We start from the raw sequence: 19,728 nt of genomic DNA, 5'->3' as shown, positions 1-19,728 counted from the left end.
AATCTGATTGGTTTTAGAGCGGTTCGTATTTTTCTATCTCTGCCAGGGGTACGGTAACGCTTTCGTTAGTCGCTGATTGAAAACAGCGCTAAGTACAATGATTCGCTATGTAAACTGATCTATTGGATCAGCTATGCATATTTGCCATCGACATTAAAATGTTTGAGTTTACTATATATTTCAATGAGATTTCTCTGCTCATCGATTATTGTTTTCTTCACCTTCAGATGATATACTTTTTTCCTTTTCCCCCAATACCCTTCAACTTAAATGGACCTCTACTAGCTCGGTAATAAATTACTTTACTTAGGAATAGTTATCCGCGGAACTATCATCACGACCACAAGGTAATCAGATAGTTTCTATATTATAATTGATTCAAAATGTTCACTCTATCTTTTGATTGGTATAAAGTACACTTGAGGGAACGAAAGGAAACGATGACACAATTTTGATGTTTTTTTATTGATTGTTTCAGTTGTGTCGTCTAGACTCAGTCAAGTTACTCCTTTCATTGCTATTGCTCAACTGAATTTTATCAAAGAATCAACAAGCTATATTCACAATACAATACTAGGAAACAGTAATACTACTTTTACATAGGAATGTACTTTTACAATCATGTACCGATCGTGTCTTACAGGATATAGCGTGACTATAGTAACGCTTAGGTAACGCAATACACTACAGTTTCAAATTTCCACACTCAAGGAAATAATTTTGAAAAGTTTTAACCCTACGAAATGTTTATATGTATATATACAAATGATCTCATTTTTTAAAATGCTACAAACGCTATGCGGTCATTTCTTCCTCTCTCTTCCCGATTTTTTTCAGAGGAGAACTGAGATTTTTCTAGACATTCCTTTGTCTTGTTCTCCCAATTGCTCAAAACATTTTTTTACCAAATTCATTCACAATTGCATCGTTTTGTAGCAACATTCTAACCTCGAAACATCATGTCAGTTCTTCATAACTCACGCGAGGTTATAATTTAGCTCAAGGGCTTCAAACTAAGGTACTGTCTTCTCGACAGTACCTTTCTTTTCTTCTTTAAGGCTTTGAGAGCTATGGAGCTCGGTTATATAAAAAAAGGGGGGGGGGTTCTCCTTAGACTGCAATCCATTAATTATCTGCAGAGAAATCTAGCTCTTTGGAATCAACCGTCCTAATAGCATGTCAAACTTCCCTCTAGAAATGTCTGTAGTTCTGAAACAATAATTAAAAAAGAATTAAAATCTTATTCCTGTAAGGAAATTATGCTTATTCGCCTCACCTACCGATATAGAATCGTTGAAAACAAGAATTAGGACCTCACTTCAGGCAATGGTTGACTGTCCTTGCAAGCATCAAAGACCAGCTTTCCTGCTGAGGAGGGGAAGGTATTCTTAATAAACTGCTGAGCATCCTCTCTTGCAGCGGCAAAAACCAGGAGGCCTAAAAACTGGACTTGTTGTGCATTTCCTAGGAATAACAAATGAAATCATTGTGAAATTAAACTAAGGGAAATATATATATGCATTGATGTTTCAGTCCCAATCCCAACACAACAATCATGTGCTTGCATGTCTCATATTTTTAGCACAGAATGCACTGGACAAATAATTATTCCACAACACAGTCAATGTAACATTCATCCCTTACCCAACCTAACTGTCGAAGTTATAGTAATGGAAACATTGGACTGCTTCAAAATAAACTTGACATTGAGAAAGGAGTGATCATAACAATTGATCATGATTGACAAATTCATGTCTATTTCTTAATTTTATAGAAAGTGCAAAACATTTCAACTTCCTCTTGCATTATCATATAGTTTTCCTCAAGAGAGCCCGAACCTTCACTTTTTATGAAAAAAAATATTACATAAACTCACCAAAAGATTCAAATCTTTGTCGTTCTTCACTGCAGGTAGAACTGTTGGCTTTGTGACACCTGATGTCCTTGCAAAGGATTTCAAACAGGTTGGGGGTTTTTACCATGACAACTACTTCCTTGTCATCAGGATAGTAAAAAAGTATTCTTGACCCCAAATGGATATCATGATGAGCCTTAAATATCACATTGCCCCAACCACATGAAGATGCACCTGCAGTAAAAATAATTGAAAGTTGATGTTACAGAGAGGCTGAAGCTTAAGGAAATTACATCAGGCTAGTCAACACTATTTACTCGCTGAAAACCTTTATACATCTACCATTTAACAGTATAACCTTGATTCATAAGTACAAAAATAGGATGATCAATGCAATTTATAAATATATAAAGGAATGAAAACTAAAAATATAAAACTAATTGTGGCTACAACAAATATTATTATCACCAACATTATGGGATATCTAGTTGGATGTTACAAACCGGGAATTTTGCATCCATAAAGATAAACAGAGGAAAAGACCATTTCCACATTGCCTAAAACAATGTCTGACTTAACAAAGATTGCATAGACAGAGGTAACATGTACATCTTGACTTGGACTAGATGCAACACAGAAAGGAACTTCACCCTACAGAGAAGAAGGAATTATTGTTAATCATGATGAAACTCCAAAATTCCTTCCAGACCAAGTCAGGTGGGGCTTATGATATAATGTCACAGAACAGTTCCACAAAATTAACAGTCGACTTCTAATTATAAGACCATGAATGTTGCATAATGTTCGTTACCACTTAAATTAGTTGTTAAAAGAAACATTTATTTGTTATTTTCAATTCCTCTGAAATCTGATAAAACAAAGTTAAATCATAATATTAAAACTCATACATTTATCAGCCTTAAAAATTCTGAGAATTTCCTTTTTCTAACACACAGTAGAAAATGCTTATATAATTGTGGATATAATTTGTTTGCAACTACAGAGAGCTGTAAATTGTTTAGTCTCTAATTAGTACACTGTATATGGGGTTTTCCAAGATTATAAGTTCCTCATGCTGACAGGTCTTTTGGATTTACATGCACTAAGCTGTATATGTCATATTGTAAAAATCAAACTAAAATAAGGAACAAAATGGCTAACTTTCATAAATACTTAGTCAGCTAATACATGATTGATCTGTGAGCACTTTAGTGGAGACCTTTACCTGCATTGATCTCTGTTTTGGTGTCATATTAAAATCAGAATTAAGGTTTCCATGCAGCCACTGCAACAAAGGTTGATCCTCTAGAATGGGATTAAAACACACACACAAAATGAGTGATTTTTACAATAAGAACTCATGGAGTTTCTTACAAGCATTGTAATCTGTCCAAAACACATCATTAATCAAAGTGACTACACTCAGATTAATCACAAACACCTCAATAATATTTTTTTATGTGTAACTACCTTGCATTAATTCAGTATCACTTCCCGATATCCCACTAGTGTCAGACTGCAAACAAAATCCATCTGTAAATAACTGATATTGGCACTTAAAAAATTCCTTCTAATTAAGGATTCATTTACAGAACTCCTATTCAAAACTGAAAAAAGAAGTTAATTGTGAATGTGTTGGGTTGGGTCATAACCTTGAGGTCAGCCATGGTACATTTTTCTCTAAATTTTGCATTGTATAAGACAGCATCATGATCTGGTTCTTTCAATTTGAGTCACATGGAAAACTAAAACTGTCATTTGACCCCTTTAGATAAAAAAAATTTAACCCTTTAACTCCTGATAGTGATAAACATGTAATTTCTCCCTTAATATCCTTACATTATTCTTGTAAGCATCAAAGACCAGCCTTCCAGCTGAGGAGAAGATGTTCTTAACAAACTGCTGAGTGCCAACTCTCACAACAGCAAAAACCAGGAGGCCTAAAAACTGGACTTGCTGTGCATTTCCTAGCAAAAAAAATTGAAATCATTGTGAAATTAAACAGAGCAAAATATATGCATGACTGTTTTAGTCTCATAAATTAATCCCACACACAACAATCATGTGCTAGCATATTTCATATTGTTAGCACAGAATGCACTGAACGTACTACTTCAAAAACGAGTGTGAGGGTTTCATTGGTGTTTCCAAACACGGGACTTGCTGTGCATTTCCTAGCAAAAAAAATTGAAATCATTGTGAAATTAAACAGAGCAAAATATACATAACTGAACAAACACGGGAAAATTAAGTGATTAAAGCACGTGCATGACCATGCACAGGCTGTCAGCTCAAGTGCTTTTATTGTTTTCGAGTGTTTGGAAACCCCGATGAAATGTGATGCGTGAGTTTTTGAAATGGCTCCAGCTCAATCACATCTAAGGAATGAAAGAAAATGGCAACATTCATATTTTTCTCATGTTGTCAGCAAGTTTAATTTGTTAATTAATGTTACAAAAAATTGTAATGTTATGGTGATTTGTCTTTTCAGAAAGGGTATGAGCAATGTTATCACAATGCTGTGGATGATTATAAAATCAAGGTTTAATTTTTAATACTCCATTCTTTCATCCATTTCAAAGAAAATGTAGGGAAAGCTTTTCATGGGGGTTTCACCAATTTGAAACACGAGACATGCATAGTAAAGCATATTTGTCACCCTTTAAATGAGAAACACAAATTGTATTGTTGAAATATATCATATGTATCTTGGTTTAGTGCAAGCTTCTTATATGAAGTAACAGGGTTTTACTTTAGGCCAAATTCTTAGCATTTTGCTTTTGATAAACAACCTGTGTGAATTAACACGATTAATAACATACTACCCTCGCTGTACAAACAAGCAGGCTTTAAGTGGAAGACTGGCCACTGCATGTGTTAGAAAAACATGTGCATCCAGCTTATTTAGCGCAGTTGTGAAAGAGAAGCTAACTAGGGACTGGACTGGTCACTGGTCATTTAAGTATGAAAAGATTAGTGAAGTTAAGTCTGCTGCAGTTTCTGAGGTGTTGACTGTGACCTAGCTAAGTACAGTACTAGCAATGAAGAAATGACTAAGGACACAGAAGGTACTGTTGAAATTGGTAATTCAAAGAGATCTTGTGATCAGGTTATAGTGAATCTACCTACTTAAAAAATTAATGCTAATGTAAAAAAGTGAACAAACGTGATAATGTTTTCTTTGGAAAATGTCTTGTTACTTCTTATTAGAGAGGGTGTTAACAAAGGTTGTTTGTTCATGTTGGTGTCTTTGTTTTATCATTCAAATATGTGTGAATCAAGGAATGAGTTCATTAGAGTTTGATGCTCATATAGTTTCAAACTCAAGGATTTGATATTATATCAAACTCATAGATAGAGCGTCATAATCCAGCATTTCACCAGGGTTTCAAACCACATGCATGTGATGAAATTGGCCTGTCTTGGTTAGATGATCACCTTACAAATAATTAATGACTTTGAGAAAAATATATTCCACAACCACAATCATTGAAACATTTCCTCCATTATCCAGCCTAACTGTCAGTGTTAGTAATGGAAACACTGGACTGCTTGAAAATAAAAATGACATTGAGAAAGGAGTGATCATGACAATAGATCTTTTTACAGTTCCTGGCACCATATTGGATTAGTAACTGCATGTGCACACACAATAACGAGGCTGGGGTTAATTGACCCAGCGGTTCTTTCAAACAGCTGATCTGCTGACATTTCATGTTCTAATGCACTTTTCAATGCGATTTCTCCCTTCAAAATGGTTCTTTAATACAACAATATGGAAAATTTGTCATTAGATGACATCCAGAAACTCGAAGCAAAAGATCTCAGGGATATTTTAAAATCTAATTCAAAATCAATGGGCGAAATTAGAGCCGAATTAGTGATGAAAGTTTATGCTTTGTTGATGTGATATGTCCTTCCATCAAGTAGTGGAGAAAACTGAGAACTTCTTACAGATGTCCAGGACCTAGAACAAAACCTGAGTGACTTCAGATACAAAGCAACTATGGTGAGGATTTCAGCCCTTGGGTGGTCATGCAATCTCTCTAATTCACCTGAGATGAATTTCATTCAGCTTTACAATTACCCCCTTGTTTCATGAGCATATCACCACATCCTGTTGAGGGGAGCGCATTACAGGAAGTACCACAGAAGTTGTTCAGTATAGCTTAGAAAGCGAGGCAAAGGCTGTAGCCCTCTAGGTAGAGGAGACTTGTTATTGCTGCTGTTGTTGATGTGGTACTTGTTGTTGTACCATATTCTTCAGTTAAAGTTGTTCCCATTTTGTTTACCAAGATGTATGTTAGTTTGCCATTTGTACATTGTATCTTATGGGAAACTATAGAATATATATCCCAGGTAAAATGTCAGGCGGGATATAGGCGGGATCCCGGCAATCCCACCCAGGATCCCAGGTGGGAATGGCGGGATCCCGCCTTAGGTGGTGGGATCCCACCTTTCCCACCTGGGATGAAAATTTGATCCCACCTGGGATCCCGCATTTAATGCGGGATTCCTGCATCCCACCCGGGATCCTAGGTGGGACTTATGCATTCTACCCGGGATCCTGGTCGGGATTTACATATCCCACCTGGGATTCTTTATCCCAGCTACGAAAATATTGTTTTAATTGCTGTTTTTATTCTTACAAAACGTTTTTGTGAGAGTTCCAATACTTATGGATCATCCACACACTCCGCAAATATTTGGCATGCAGACAAGACAGGTGGTCACTGTTCCCTTTGAGAAAATACACCTTTTAAATGACTTCTTCAATTTGCTTTATTTGAAACTCTGATCTGAAAATATTTTTAAAACAAGACTTGTTAGTAGTGAGAAGTACAAACCGAGTTTCTTTTCATAACTTAATTTCTTAAATGTCCCAATCACTGGACCTCCTAAAAAATATTACTTCTTTATATTTTTGGTGCAAAATACAATTCCTTCTTTACATACAAATGAAAAGTACAAGTCACAGTTCAATAATAACAGCTCTAAAGTTTACTTGTTGTTCTTCTCTGAGTCAGAGATCAACAAAATTTTTCTATACCTTGTAGGTCTGGTATAAAATTGTACTTGTAGTATAAAATGACAACCTTGTATCTTCGTTCTCTCCACCCTTTCCAAGCTCGGTAACACTTCGGACTGTGCATAACCATTTGCAGACGAGAATTCCAATGCACCTCTGTAATCGCATGTAGTTGCTTCTGTCTCTCGTGCAAATGTTTTCTCCGTTATGAGACGCACTTGACTCTGTTGGCACCACTGCTAGTTCACTGGAAAGACCGACTGAGGAATCGAGATGGCTAGCTGCTGAACGCTTGTTGTGGTCAAGCCTTGTTGATTTGGGTACTGGTACACTGGGATCATCTAGGTATCTCTTATACTTCCTAATGTTATTGGCTTGTGTTGTTTCTCACCTTCGCCGTGAACATAACTCAAGTGGGTTTCGAGTCTTTCTTTCCTCGAAAACTTTCGGCCACAAATCGTGCATTCTTGTTCGATTCTTGTCGATTATTTCTACATAGAGTGAATTCACATCATTACTTATGTCATCATCAAAACATGAATCCAAGGTATCCACCATCTAAGAGAGGAGAACCGGTCAGAAGAGACAGAATAATGTTGCGCGCTTCTCTTGAGACTGCAATGGGTCAAGCCAGCGGATTCTCTTTGCTAAAAGGTCCACGTGATCATGCCCGTAATCGGAAACAAAGAAAACTCCATTTGGCGCTCATCTTTGAATGTACTTTTCATCGGTTAACCGCTCCTGCTTCAAGTTGTTTCTTTTCCCAACTGTTTTGCCTAATATAACACTTCTAAAGATTGGTTTTTTATTGTGGTTTTATGGGAAAACGAGAACAGCGTGAGTGTTTTAAATGAAAAGAAAGTCGTTGGCGCCGTGAACTTAAAAGAAGGGACAATTAACAGTTGACATATCGACTGGTTCAAACAACGATCGAGTGGCCATTTAAAGCTAGGATTTTTAGAAGGTTGTGGTGAGTACAAATTGCCATATTCGTTACGTGATCAAAATCTTATCAAAGAATAGAAATAACGGCTTGAATTAAGCTTACCTAACACTCAGCGCAACTGAAACTCAAATAATTCTGAGAATCGAATTGGTCGCTTGCATACTGCAGTTTCCTAAGCTTACACTTAACAATGAAATAAATCTATGAGTAAGGTTTCAAGATTACTTTAGTCACATTTGGGAACATTCTGACCTTGCTTTGCTTTGAAAAATTCGACTGAAGAGAGAGCAGACTTTCAATCAGTACCTTTGTCAAAATTTTGATAACATGAATTATTGAGGTTTTGTCTTTCTTTTATTCTTTGATACACAACAGCCAATTTTTTTAAGCGTTGAGCCTTATTACACTGTAGATGGTCTGCTTAAATGATGAAGAAAAAGTAATATGCTGAGTTGTGCTGTTATTCTTTAAGAATGTTCGGTTAAGAAATTTGTTAATGAAACAAGTCAAACACATGCTGGTTCATTGCAAATAAATTATGAGATCTTTATCACATATAGTCTGTGTATTCATGTACTGTTTGAATCATTTATGATCAACAGCTTGGTAAGACAATGGGATCCCATTGGAGGTGTCAGTATGTTCTATAGCTAGTTGGAAAGTTTTGGACCCTCAGTGGATTGATGGGGTCTATAGCTCACCTAGAAAATTTTATCCTCTTAATTTTAAGATATCCTATCTAGTACATTTCATAAATCTGTGGTCTCCAGTGATAAACAGGATCCCTCAAAGGATTTTTCTGAAAGTGGGAAGCCATCTGTAATTTTATGCAGGGTCTAAACTGGGATTGGCAGGATCCCAGATGCAATCCCGCCTGGGATATGATTTCCCAGGTGGGAAACTATCTGAAATTTGAGGCAGGATCCTAAGAGGGATTGGTGGGATTCTAGGTTTAATCCTGCCCGGGATGTGCTTTCCCAGGTGGGATGCTATTAGGAATTTAAGGCGGGATCCCATGTGGGATCCCATGCGGGATGTTCCATAATCCCAGGTGGGATCCCATGTGGGATGTTCCATAATCCCAGGTGGGATCCCATGCGGGATGTTCCATAATCCCAGGTGGGATCCCATGCGGGATGTTCCATAATCCCACCCGGGATGTTCCATAATCCCACCCGGGATGTTCCATAATCCCACCCGGGATGTTCCATAATCCCACCCGGGATGTTCCATAATCCCACCCGGGATGTTCCATAATCCCACCCGGGATCCCATGCGGGATGTTCCATAATCCCAGGTGGGATCCCATGTGGGATGTTCCATAATCCCACCCGGGATCCCATGCGGGATGTTCCATAATCCCACCCGGGATCCCACCTGAAAAAGGCGGGATCCCACCTGGGACACACATGGGATCCCAGGTGGGATTGGTGGGATCCCACCTTATATTTTTACCTGGGAGAGCCTGTAGAAACACTTGATTATAACCCTTCTTTCTATCAACCCATGAGAGAAACTGTTACTAACAGATGTCATGATATTTTGAAACCCATCTGGCCCAGGACAACTTATATTAATTATGCTTGTGATACATTGAAAACCATTTCAGTTCGGGACTCTTGGTAATCTATTAGGTGGCAAGACAGCATTGAAAGAACCAGACCAAAATATTAGACAATTTAAAAAGTCCCAAAAGTGATTAATTCATGTCACTTCTCCTTATAATATCCAAACACTATCCAGCAAACAGATAATGATGATACTAAAACTTATCAGGCAGAAGTTATCCTGATCTTACATCAAATTCTCATAACTTATTTACAAGTAAATGTGTATAGTAACTAAAAGGGATCAGAATTAACAATCAGATCTTGGGTATCTAAGGCTTAAAGGAAGAGAACAGAAATGATTCCTCTCAGCTACTGATCTCAACAATGCTAGTCCTTTACACACATTTAAGTTTCTGTCAGTGATAAACATTCAGTGAATTGATATTCCCATTCTTAGCCCTCAGAGGCCTTTGATCTGACACAAAGGTTTGCTATATATATACTAGTTCATATTGCATTGTGTTAACTAATGTTATGATAATGTAATTTTGAGATGTAAAGAAGATACTTAAAAGATTGAGACATATATCCAAATCTATATTAGAGATATTTATTTTCACTGTTACAGTTACCATACAATTTGTTTGAAAGAGAATCTTTCAGACCATCAAGTTGTATGAGAAATTATTTTTTGTGAGACTTCTATCAAACTTTTTATTATGAGGACAATTTTGTGAATTATAAAATTTATTTTCATCTTTGTGTCAAGAACTCTTTTAGTTGGTGAAACTCACTTTTTTCTTTTTTTCCAATTTGAAGCATCAAATTGATTGATACATAAAGTACGCAAAATATTTTTTGAGAGTTCCATGTGGCATATCCATAGTGGATTACTATGCTATCATGAAAAACAAAAACAACTACTACTGAAAACTGCTTTTGTCACAATTTCTACCAAATTTGTGTCAGTTTTCTAGGTCTGCCATAATAAGTGAAAACTCTGAAGATATAGTGTCTTGGTTATTTTATTTAAAGCAATTTCTTTCTGAGAGTTTCTCTGCTAGGAGTGTTTTAGGCAAGCCATGTAGTAAGCAGGTGAGCAGTACTGAACTTATTGACTTTTACTGCCAGAATAAAAAAACTTCAATTGAACTTAAAACAATTCAAGTACCTTATAGAAAATTTGTACTAATTTTGCAACAATAGTTACCCTCATCCATAATTCAAAGAGAATAAGATAAGTATAGAATGATAAATACTTAATTAGCAAAATTACATGCCTTCGTGCATAAACTTGAAGAAGTGAAAGCTCGTATATGGGCAAACCATTGGGGCCATAAAATGTATTTGAACAACCAAAAGCAGCACACTGCTTTCCTTTCTTTTTGGGAGAAAATTAGCTTTATCGGGATTTCGGCTAGGACCATCCATTTTCCTTAAAAATCAAACAATTTTACTGCTCACATACGAAATTTCACCAAAAGTGCTCACAGAGATTTAACACAAGTCAACCCCAGCCTTGTCCTGACATGTGCATGGTTGCAAGTCCAATATGGTGCTGGGAACTATAAAAAGGTCTATTGAGCAGTTTTGATGTTGATATAAACAATGATGTGAATTCACTCTATGTAGGAATATAATAGACAAGAATCGAACAAGAATGCACAATTTGTGGCCAAAAGTTTTTGAGGAAAGAAAGATTCGAAACCCACTTCAGTTATGTTCACAGCAAAGGTGAGAAACAACACAAGCCAATCACACCAGTACCCAAATCAACGAGGCTTGACTGTAACAAGCGTTCAGCAACACGTTCCAACACAGCTAGCCATCTCAATTCCTCAGTCAGTCTTTCCACTGAACTAGCAGTGGTGCCAACAGAGTCAATTGCGTCTCTTAATGGAGAAACATTTGCACGAGAGACAGAAGCAACTATAGCGGTCAAATAAAGGTGCATTGGAATTCTTGTCTACAAATGGTTATGCACAGTCTGAAGCGTTCCCCAACTTGGAAAGGGGTGGAGAGAACAAAGATACAAGGTTGTCATTTTATACTACAAGTAAAAATTTTATACCAGACCTACAAGGTATAAAACAATTTTGTTGATCGCTGACCCAGAGAAGAACAACAAGTAAACTTAAGAGCTGTTATTATTGAACTGTGACTTGCAGGAATAAAAACAGCAAAACAATATTTTTGTAGGTGGGATTAAGAATCCCAGGTGGGATTTGTAAATCCCAACTAGGATCCCGGGTAGAATGCATAAGTCCCGCCTAAACTTCCCGATGGGATGCAGAAATCCCACCTAAGATCCCAGGTGGAATGCAGGAATCCCACATTAAATGCAGGATCCCAGGTGGGATCAAGTTTTCATCCCAGGTGGGAAAGGTGGGATCCCACCACCTATGGTGGGATCCTGCCATTCCCACTTGGGATCCTGGGTGGGATTGCCAGGATCTCGCCTATATCCTGCCTGACGTTTTACGTGGGTTAACTCACCAAAAGATTCAAATCTTTGTAGTTCTTCATCATTGCAGGTAGAACTGTTGGCTTTGTGACAGCTCATGTCCTTGCAAAGGGTTTCCAATAGGCTGGGAGTTTTTACCATGACAGCTACTTCCCTGTCATCAGGATAGTTAAAAAGTTTTCTTGACCACAAATGAATACCATGATGAACTTTAAATATCACATTGCCCCAATCAGATGAAGATGCACCTGCAGTAAAAATAAATAGAAGTTGGTGATACAGAGAGGCTGATCAGCTTAAGGAAATTGCATCAGGCTAGTTAACACTATTTACTCCCTCAAAACCTTTATACATCTACCATCTACTGTAACATCATGCAGTATAATCTTAATTCATAAGTACAAAAGAGAATGATTGATGCAATTGATAGATAGTGAAAGGAATGCACTACTTAAAATACGTTCATTTTAACATGTGGCTACAACAAATATTATTATCACTAACATGATATCTAGTTGTTACAAACCAGGAATTTTGTGTCCATATAGACAAATGGATGAAAAGACCATTTCCACAGTGCCCAAAACAATGTCTGACTTAACAAAGACTGCATAGACAGAGGTACCATGTGCATCTTGACTTGTTCTAAATGTGACACAGAAGGAAACTTCACCCTACAGAAAAGACAGAAGTATTATTAATCATGATGAAACTCCAAAATTCCTTCCTGTCCATTTTTAGACCCTACAGACCAAGTCAGGTAGGGCTTATAATATAATGTGAGAGAATAGTTCCACAAAATTAACAGTTCACCAGTTCCTTCTAATTAAGAACATGAATATTTACACTTAAACTAGTTGTTAAAAGAAACATTTATTTAAAATTTTCAGCTCCTCTGAAATCTGATAAAACAAAGTTAAATCATATATTAAAATTTATATATTAATCAGCCCTAACAACTCTGAGAATTTCCTTTTTCTAACCCACAATATGAGAAGGCCTACATAGTTTTGAATATAATTTGTTTGGAGCCAGCTACAGGGAGCTGTAAATTGTTCAGTCTCTAAAGTACACTGTATAATAAGGTTTTGCCAAAATTAACTTCCTCATGTTGACAGGTCTTTTGGATTTACATGCACTAAGCTGTATGTCATATTGTAAAAATCAAACTAAAATAAGGAACAAAATGGCTAACTTTCATAAATACTTAGTCTGAGCTAATACATGATTGATCTGTGAGCACCTGAGTGGAAACCTTTACCTGCATTGATCTCTGTTTTGGTACCATATCAACATCAGAATTAAGGTTGATTAAAGATTGATCCTCTAGAATGTGATTAAAAGACACACAAAAGATTAGTTAATTTTACAGTTAGAACACACGGAGGTTTTTACATGCATCACAATCTGTCCAAGCTACCCAAAGTATGAACTAGTTTATAGATTATGGATCAAAGTGACTACACTCATATTTATCAAAAATACCCAAACAATACCTTTTATGTGATAACTACCTTGCATTAATTCAGTATCACTTCCTGATATCCCACTAGGGTCAGACTACAAAAGAAATCCATCTGTAAATAACTGATATTGGCACTTAAAAAGTCCTTCTAATTGAGGTTTCATTTATGGAACTCCTACTCAAAACTGAAAAAAGAAGCTATGAATGAGTTGGGTTGGGTCATAACTTTGAGGTCAGCCATGGTACAGTTTTAGCTAAATTTTGCATGTTAGACACTTTTCGTACTAATTTTGTAGACTCATCATCATATCCCTATGAGACTAACATGATCTGGTTCTTTCAATTTGAGTCACATGGAAAACTAAAACCATCATTTGACATTTCAGATGACCAAAATTTAACCCATTAACTCCCGATCATGATGAACATGTAATTTCTCCCTTTAATATTCATACATTATTCTTGTAAACATCAAAGACCAGTCTTCCTGCCAAGGAGGAGAAAATATTCTTAATAAACTGTTGAGTTCCCTCTCTTGCAGTGGTCAAAACCAGTCGGCCTAAAACCTGGACTTGATGTGCATTTCCTAGGAATAAAAATGAAATCATTATTAAATTAAACAGATGGAAATATAGGCATAGGCATTTCAGTCCCATATATTAATCCCAAGAACAGAACAATCATGTGTTTGTATATCTCACACTCACAGCTAGCACAGAATGTATTTGACAAATATATTCCACAACACAATCATTGAAACATTTTCCCCATTACCGAGCCTAACTGTCAGTGTTAGTAATGGAAACATTGGACTGCTTGAAAACAAACTTGACATTGAGAAAGGGGTGATCATAACAATTGAGCAGTTGGTCATTTTGATGAAATTTTCATCTTGGGCTTCAAGAGTCACAGAGAGACATATGAGAGGAAGAGCAACATCAATATCAATATTCATTGGTTTTCTGCTTGTTCTACTTCCTCTTGCATTTGTCATATAATTTTCACTCAAGGAAGCCTTCACTTTTTGTAAAAAAAATGAATATTTAATAAACTTACCAAAAGATTTAAATATTTGCAGTTCTTTATCACTGCAGGTAGAACTTTTGGCTTTGTGACAACTCATGTCCTTGCAAAGGGTTTCCAATGGGCTAGGGTTTTTTTACCATGACAACTGCTTCCCTGTCATCCGAATAGTAAAAAAGCCTTGTTGACCCCAGATGGATATCATGATTAGCTTTAAATATCACATCACCCCAACCAGATGATGATGCACCTGCAGTAAAAAGAAAAAAAGTTGATGATACAGACAGACTGAAGCTTAAAGAAATTTCTACAAGCTAGGTAACACTATTTTATCCCTGAAAACCATTTTTTACATCCACCATTTAACATCATGCAGTACAACCTTAATTCATAAGTAAAAAAAGAAAAAGATTATCAATGCAATTGATAAATAGCTAAAGGAATGCACAACTAAAAAATATGTTAATTCTAACAATTTTGGCTGCAACAAATACTAGCTATTATTACTAACATTATGGGATATCTAGTTGAATGTTAACAAACCAGGAATTTTGCGTCCAAGTAGACAATCAGGTAAAATGACCATTTCTACATTGCCTAAAACAATGTCTGACTTGACAAAGACTGCATAGACAGAGGTAATATGTGCATCTAGACTTGGATTAAATGTGACACTAAATGGAATTCCACCCTACAGAGAAGAATAGAAACTGTCATTAATCATAACAAAACTCCACAATTCCTTCCTGTCCATTTTTAGTCACCCTGCAGACCAATTCGGGAGGGGCATTAATGATATAATGTAAAAGAACAGTTTCAAAAAATTAACAGTTGACTACAGAAGCTGGTTCTAATTAAGAACAATGGATGTTGCATTGTTCCTTTACACTTTAATTATTTGTTAAAAAACATTTCTTTGCGATTTTCAGCTCCTCTGAGATCTGATGAAACAAAGTTAAATCATATTAATATTAACATTTATATATTAATCAGCCCTAACAATTCTGAGAATTTCCTTTATATGAGAATTAAGGCCTAATTAGTACATAACTATGAATATAATTTGTTTGGAGCTAGCTACAGGGAGCTGTAAATTGTTCAGTCTCTAAAGTACACTGTATATAGGTTTTGCCAAAATTAACTTCCCTATGCTAACAGGTCTTTTAAATTTACATGTATAACTAAGCTGTATGTCATGTAACAATCAAACTAAAATATTAGGAACAAAAAGAACTTTAATGCTTAGTCTAACACATGATTGATCTGTGAGCACCTAAGTGGAAACCTTTACCTGCATTGGACTCTGTTTTGGTGTCATATCAACAACGTAATTAAGGTTTTCATAAAGCCACCGCCACCAAGATTGATCATCTAGAATGTGATTAAAAAACACATAAAAGGTTAGTCATTTTTACAGTTAGAACACATGGAAGTTTTTACATGCATTACAATCTGTCCAGGCTACCCGAAGTATGGACTAGTTTCTAGATCATGAATCAAAGTGACTACACTCATATCAATCACAAACACCTTAACAATATTTTTATGTGATAATTACCTCGCATTAATTCAGTATCACTTCCTGATATCCCACTAGTGTCAGACTGCAAAAGAAATCCGTCCATAAATAACTGATAATGGCACTTATACATACATATATATATATATATATATATATATATGTGTATATATATATATATATATGTATATAGATATATATATATATACATATAATGGCACTTATACATACACATATATACATATATACTTTTAATTAAGGTTTCATATTTTATAGAACTCTGATTCAAACTGAAAAAAGAAGCTGTGAATGTGTTGGGTTGAGTCGTAACGTTGAGGTCAGCCATGGTACAGTTTTAATTGGCTCAATTTTCCTAAGACAGGTTTGCACTAATTTTGCAGACTCATTATCATCTCTCTAGGAGACTAACTGATCTGATCCTTTCAATTCGAGTCAGATGGAAAACTGTAACTGTCACTGGACCCCTTTAGATAAACAAATTTTAACCCTTTGACCCCTGGTAGTGGTGAACATGTAATTTCTCCCTTTAATATCCATACATTATCCAGTAAATGAGAATACTGAAACTTGTCAGGTAGAAGTTGTTATCTTGAACTAACATCAAATTCTCATAACTACTTAACCAGGAAATGTCTAGCAGCTAAAGGGGAGAATCAACAATCAGATCTAGGGAGTTAAAGGTTTAATTAAGCAACAGAAAATTGCAGAGAATGTCCACAACATAATCAACACAAGTGACATCTTGGAATATTCTGGAAGGCCTGAGTTGGCAATTTACAGATAACATGGTAGTGAATTAACCCAAAAAAACATATATGCTTCAAAATACAGAACCTTATTAAGAGATGATGACTGAATTAACAGCAAATGCTAGCCTGAAAATGGTGAGCAAATTAATACTGATTGGAAATGTTTAGGCAAACAAACAGAATTCAGAAGTCAAGGTAAAAGAATTTTGATATGGAAACTTCAAAAGGGAAAGGGGACTAATAATTATTGAATTCTGAGGGAAGGTGGGGGTTAATTGACCCTTCAGGGGTTTGTGCACAAACTCAGCTAGAAAGACTTGAAATCTCAACATCAAATTTAGAATGTCGTAATGGTTTCAAGTCTTTTTGCTGTCTGGTTCCAGAATATCTAATTGCAACCCGGAAAGAAGTAAAATATGGTTTAAAAAAAGATGCAACGGAATTCATTGTATGTACCAGATTTTTGAAAAGCAAAATAAGTCAAACTATTCCCTTAAGGACTCAGAAAACAAACTTGTTGTCCCCTTTCCAGGAACTATAGCCACATGAAAAATAGTCTTAGTTATAGTGGTGCAACCCAATTTAGAACAGCTTACCCTGTAACATTAGAGAGTCTAGTTTATTAAACCAATTTAAACACCTATCAAAATTTTTAAACGCAGCATTATAATGCAAATCAGGTTTTTCAGTGGCACATTGTTGTACGTTAGTTAATATAAAGTTAGAATTAGAATTTTTATATTCTTAGGATATTAGTCATTGTATTGGAATTTTTTGTAACTGATGAATGTTTTTACCACATATAAATAATGATTAAATAAATTAATTAATAAAAATAAATAGTCTCAAAAATTGTCTCAAAATATACTTTTCACAGTTTGGATTCCTTAATTATAATATATTTGAAATTAGATTAAATCCTATTAATTAAATGGCAGTCCATTTCAAATTACCTGATCACCTAAGGCATGTTGACGGTTATCTGGAAGTTCAACACTTGATCCAAAAAGGGATTGGAACACACTGGAGGGCATTTGGAACTGTCTCTCAATAACTTTGGTCTTTCTACCCAACTTTCTGCTTTCTGCGAACTCTTTCGCTCCATCCTTTTCATAGTGATGAAGGAGAGCTGCTCTCAAGGCATTGCTGGCCTTTCTTCGGTTCGTGTTCTTTTTAAACTTGGGGTTCTTCGTCGCTCTGTACTCCATATAAAGCTCTACGGCTTTGTCCCATTTGATAAGAAACCGACCCTCCTCAGTAACAAACCATGCATACTTTCCTTCTTGAATCAATTCTCGTATGAAAAGGTACACTGAATCCTTTTTTCCTAGATAACAAAAAATATCGAACATTAATTATTCAGTTCAATACATTTCTGTCAGGTGCAGTATTCATGTAACTCCAGTCCGCGCACATGTGTAACCTTCTGCTGAGCTGTGATTCAAAGGTGTCCTTGGAAAATGAGAATACATTTTGCCACTTCGATCCAATAACGGTATAGAGGACCAAGCATTAGAGAGTATTCTTCTTCAGTGACACAGAAAACAAATTTGCAGAATGTTCGGAGAATTCGTTGTCAACACGCGAGACTACTTACTTCCTCCTAAATTCGCCGCTGTAGCTGGTCTTGGCATGTCGGACTAGCCCTAGAACTTTCAAAGTGCCCAGAATCTTTCTCCCACATGAAGAAATCAGGAAATTATCAAGTAAAGTAATAAACGAACCCAACTCCTCAATGTCTGAGCCCTATTCGATTGTGATGCTTACAACTTGTCTAAGCTAGCTGGGCTCTGTCTAAGTAGTGTTCTAGATTATGATTGGTTTAAATTTTTGTCACTTTGCTCCGATTGGCTCCAGTGAGGTGGTCTCCACTTGGACACTGCTAACTGTTTCGATTTTACTCAACTTGGACACCACTAACCATTACGTATTCATCTTGACTACAGAGCGGAACAGCAAACAACACGCGAGACTACTTACCTCCTCCTAAATTCGCCGCTGTTCTCGGCATGTCGGACAAGCCCCAGAACTTTGAAAGCGCCCAGAATCTTTCTCCCAGATCAAGAAATCAGTAAATTATCAATAAAAGTAATGAACGAACCGCCTTAACGAACTCAACTCCGCAATTTCTGATCCTTTTTCGATTGAGGCTAACTTGGGTAGTGCAAGCTAGCTTTGCCCTGTCTAAGTAGTTTTCTAGATTATGATTGGTTTAAATTTTTGACACTTTGCTCTGATTGGCTCTAGTGAGGTGGTCAGCACTTGGACACTGCAAACTCGGGCTGCCGCCAACTAGATCGTTTTCACTCAACTTGGACACCGCTAACCATTCTGTATTCATCTTGACTTCAGAGCGGAACAGCCAATAAAAGCGAACGTTATGAACAGTATGTGACAGGACTGACAGCGTTTTTTTTTCTTCTTGGGAATGCCCATCCATTCACATGTAATGCTTTACCAAACGCGGAAACCTTTTTCGAAGCTGTCACGCATTGCGTGAGGAGTAAGGAAAATACTTTTTTGCGTGACTCTTGTTCTCACGCGCACCTCTTCGATAAAAACACCTGCGTCTGATAACTCTCAGCGCTTTCTCCTGTGTATTTTTCGTCGACTTCAAATTCTAATTTGATACAGCTGTGAATTTGAATTGATAATTCTGAATTTGTTACGGAGGTACATGATATGATGCAGTTTAAGACACAAAAATTGTCAAAACCCGGAAGCAACGATCGATCTTCTTGTCGAGTTAATCTTCTTGTTAGAGAGGTTGGGTTGCAAAGAGAACTGTTGGCATAGACGATGCCTCACGTCTCAAAAACAAGAACGTATACAATATCTTCATTCTTTATTTAGAATCATTTTCGTTTCCTTTTTAATTCGTCTCTTATCATTCCACAATTACCCATTTTGCGTTATTAAACAAAGTTATTCCATTCAACAACTGAATAAAATTATTCCTCTTATTTTTCTTAGAGGGCACGGTAACGAATCCTGCAATCTGATTGGTTTTAGAGCGGTCTCTACCCACGGGCACGGTAACGCTTTCGTGAGTCGCCAATTGAAAACTGCTCTATTTACTGTGATTCTTTTTTTTTTTTATGTAAACT

The 19,728-nt window shown here is 36.3% G+C and overlaps 1 protein-coding gene across 1 annotated transcript; it reads right to left on the bottom strand.

Moving 5' to 3' along the window:
• Window positions 1-446: 446 nt before the first annotated feature.
• On the bottom strand, window positions 447-14,567 carry LOC136277526 (uncharacterized). Its single transcript, XM_066159851.1, has 13 exons — window positions 14,366-14,567; window positions 13,765-13,895; window positions 13,359-13,404; window positions 13,106-13,170; window positions 12,371-12,518; window positions 11,877-12,092; window positions 3,695-3,822; window positions 3,326-3,371; window positions 3,081-3,160; window positions 2,359-2,506; window positions 1,877-2,089; window positions 1,281-1,464; window positions 447-1,209 (listed from the first exon to the last, which is right to left on the bottom strand). Exons 1-12 carry the CDS (start codon window positions 14,430-14,432, stop codon window positions 1,307-1,309), a joined length of 1,446 nt encoding a protein of 481 aa, XP_066015948.1. The 5' UTR covers window positions 14,433-14,567; the 3' UTR covers window positions 447-1,209; window positions 1,281-1,306.
• Between the last annotated feature and the right edge of the window lie 5,161 nt (window positions 14,568-19,728).

The sequence above is a fragment of the Pocillopora verrucosa genome, chromosome 12 (assembly GCF_036669915.1).
Source record: "Pocillopora verrucosa isolate sample1 chromosome 12, ASM3666991v2, whole genome shotgun sequence".
Classification (NCBI taxonomy): domain Eukaryota; kingdom Metazoa; phylum Cnidaria; class Anthozoa; order Scleractinia; family Pocilloporidae; genus Pocillopora; species Pocillopora verrucosa.
The sequence above is the reverse complement of the archived record's forward strand: the minus strand, read 5'-3'. Positions and strand labels throughout refer to the sequence as shown.

Coding starts and splice junctions, on each gene's coding strand:
- LOC136277526 (XM_066159851.1), bottom strand. CDS start 14,432: ATGAGTTGTCACAAAGCCAAAAGTTCTACCTGCAGTGATAAAGAACTG. Junction 3,823..11,876: donor ACAAAGATTTGAATCTTTTG/GTGAGTTAACCC, acceptor TTTTTTTGCTAG/GAAATGCACAGCAAGTCCAG. Junction 2,090..2,358: donor TTATGGATGCAAAATTCCCG/GTTTGTAACATC, acceptor TTTTTACTGCAG/GTGCATCTTCATGTGGTTGG.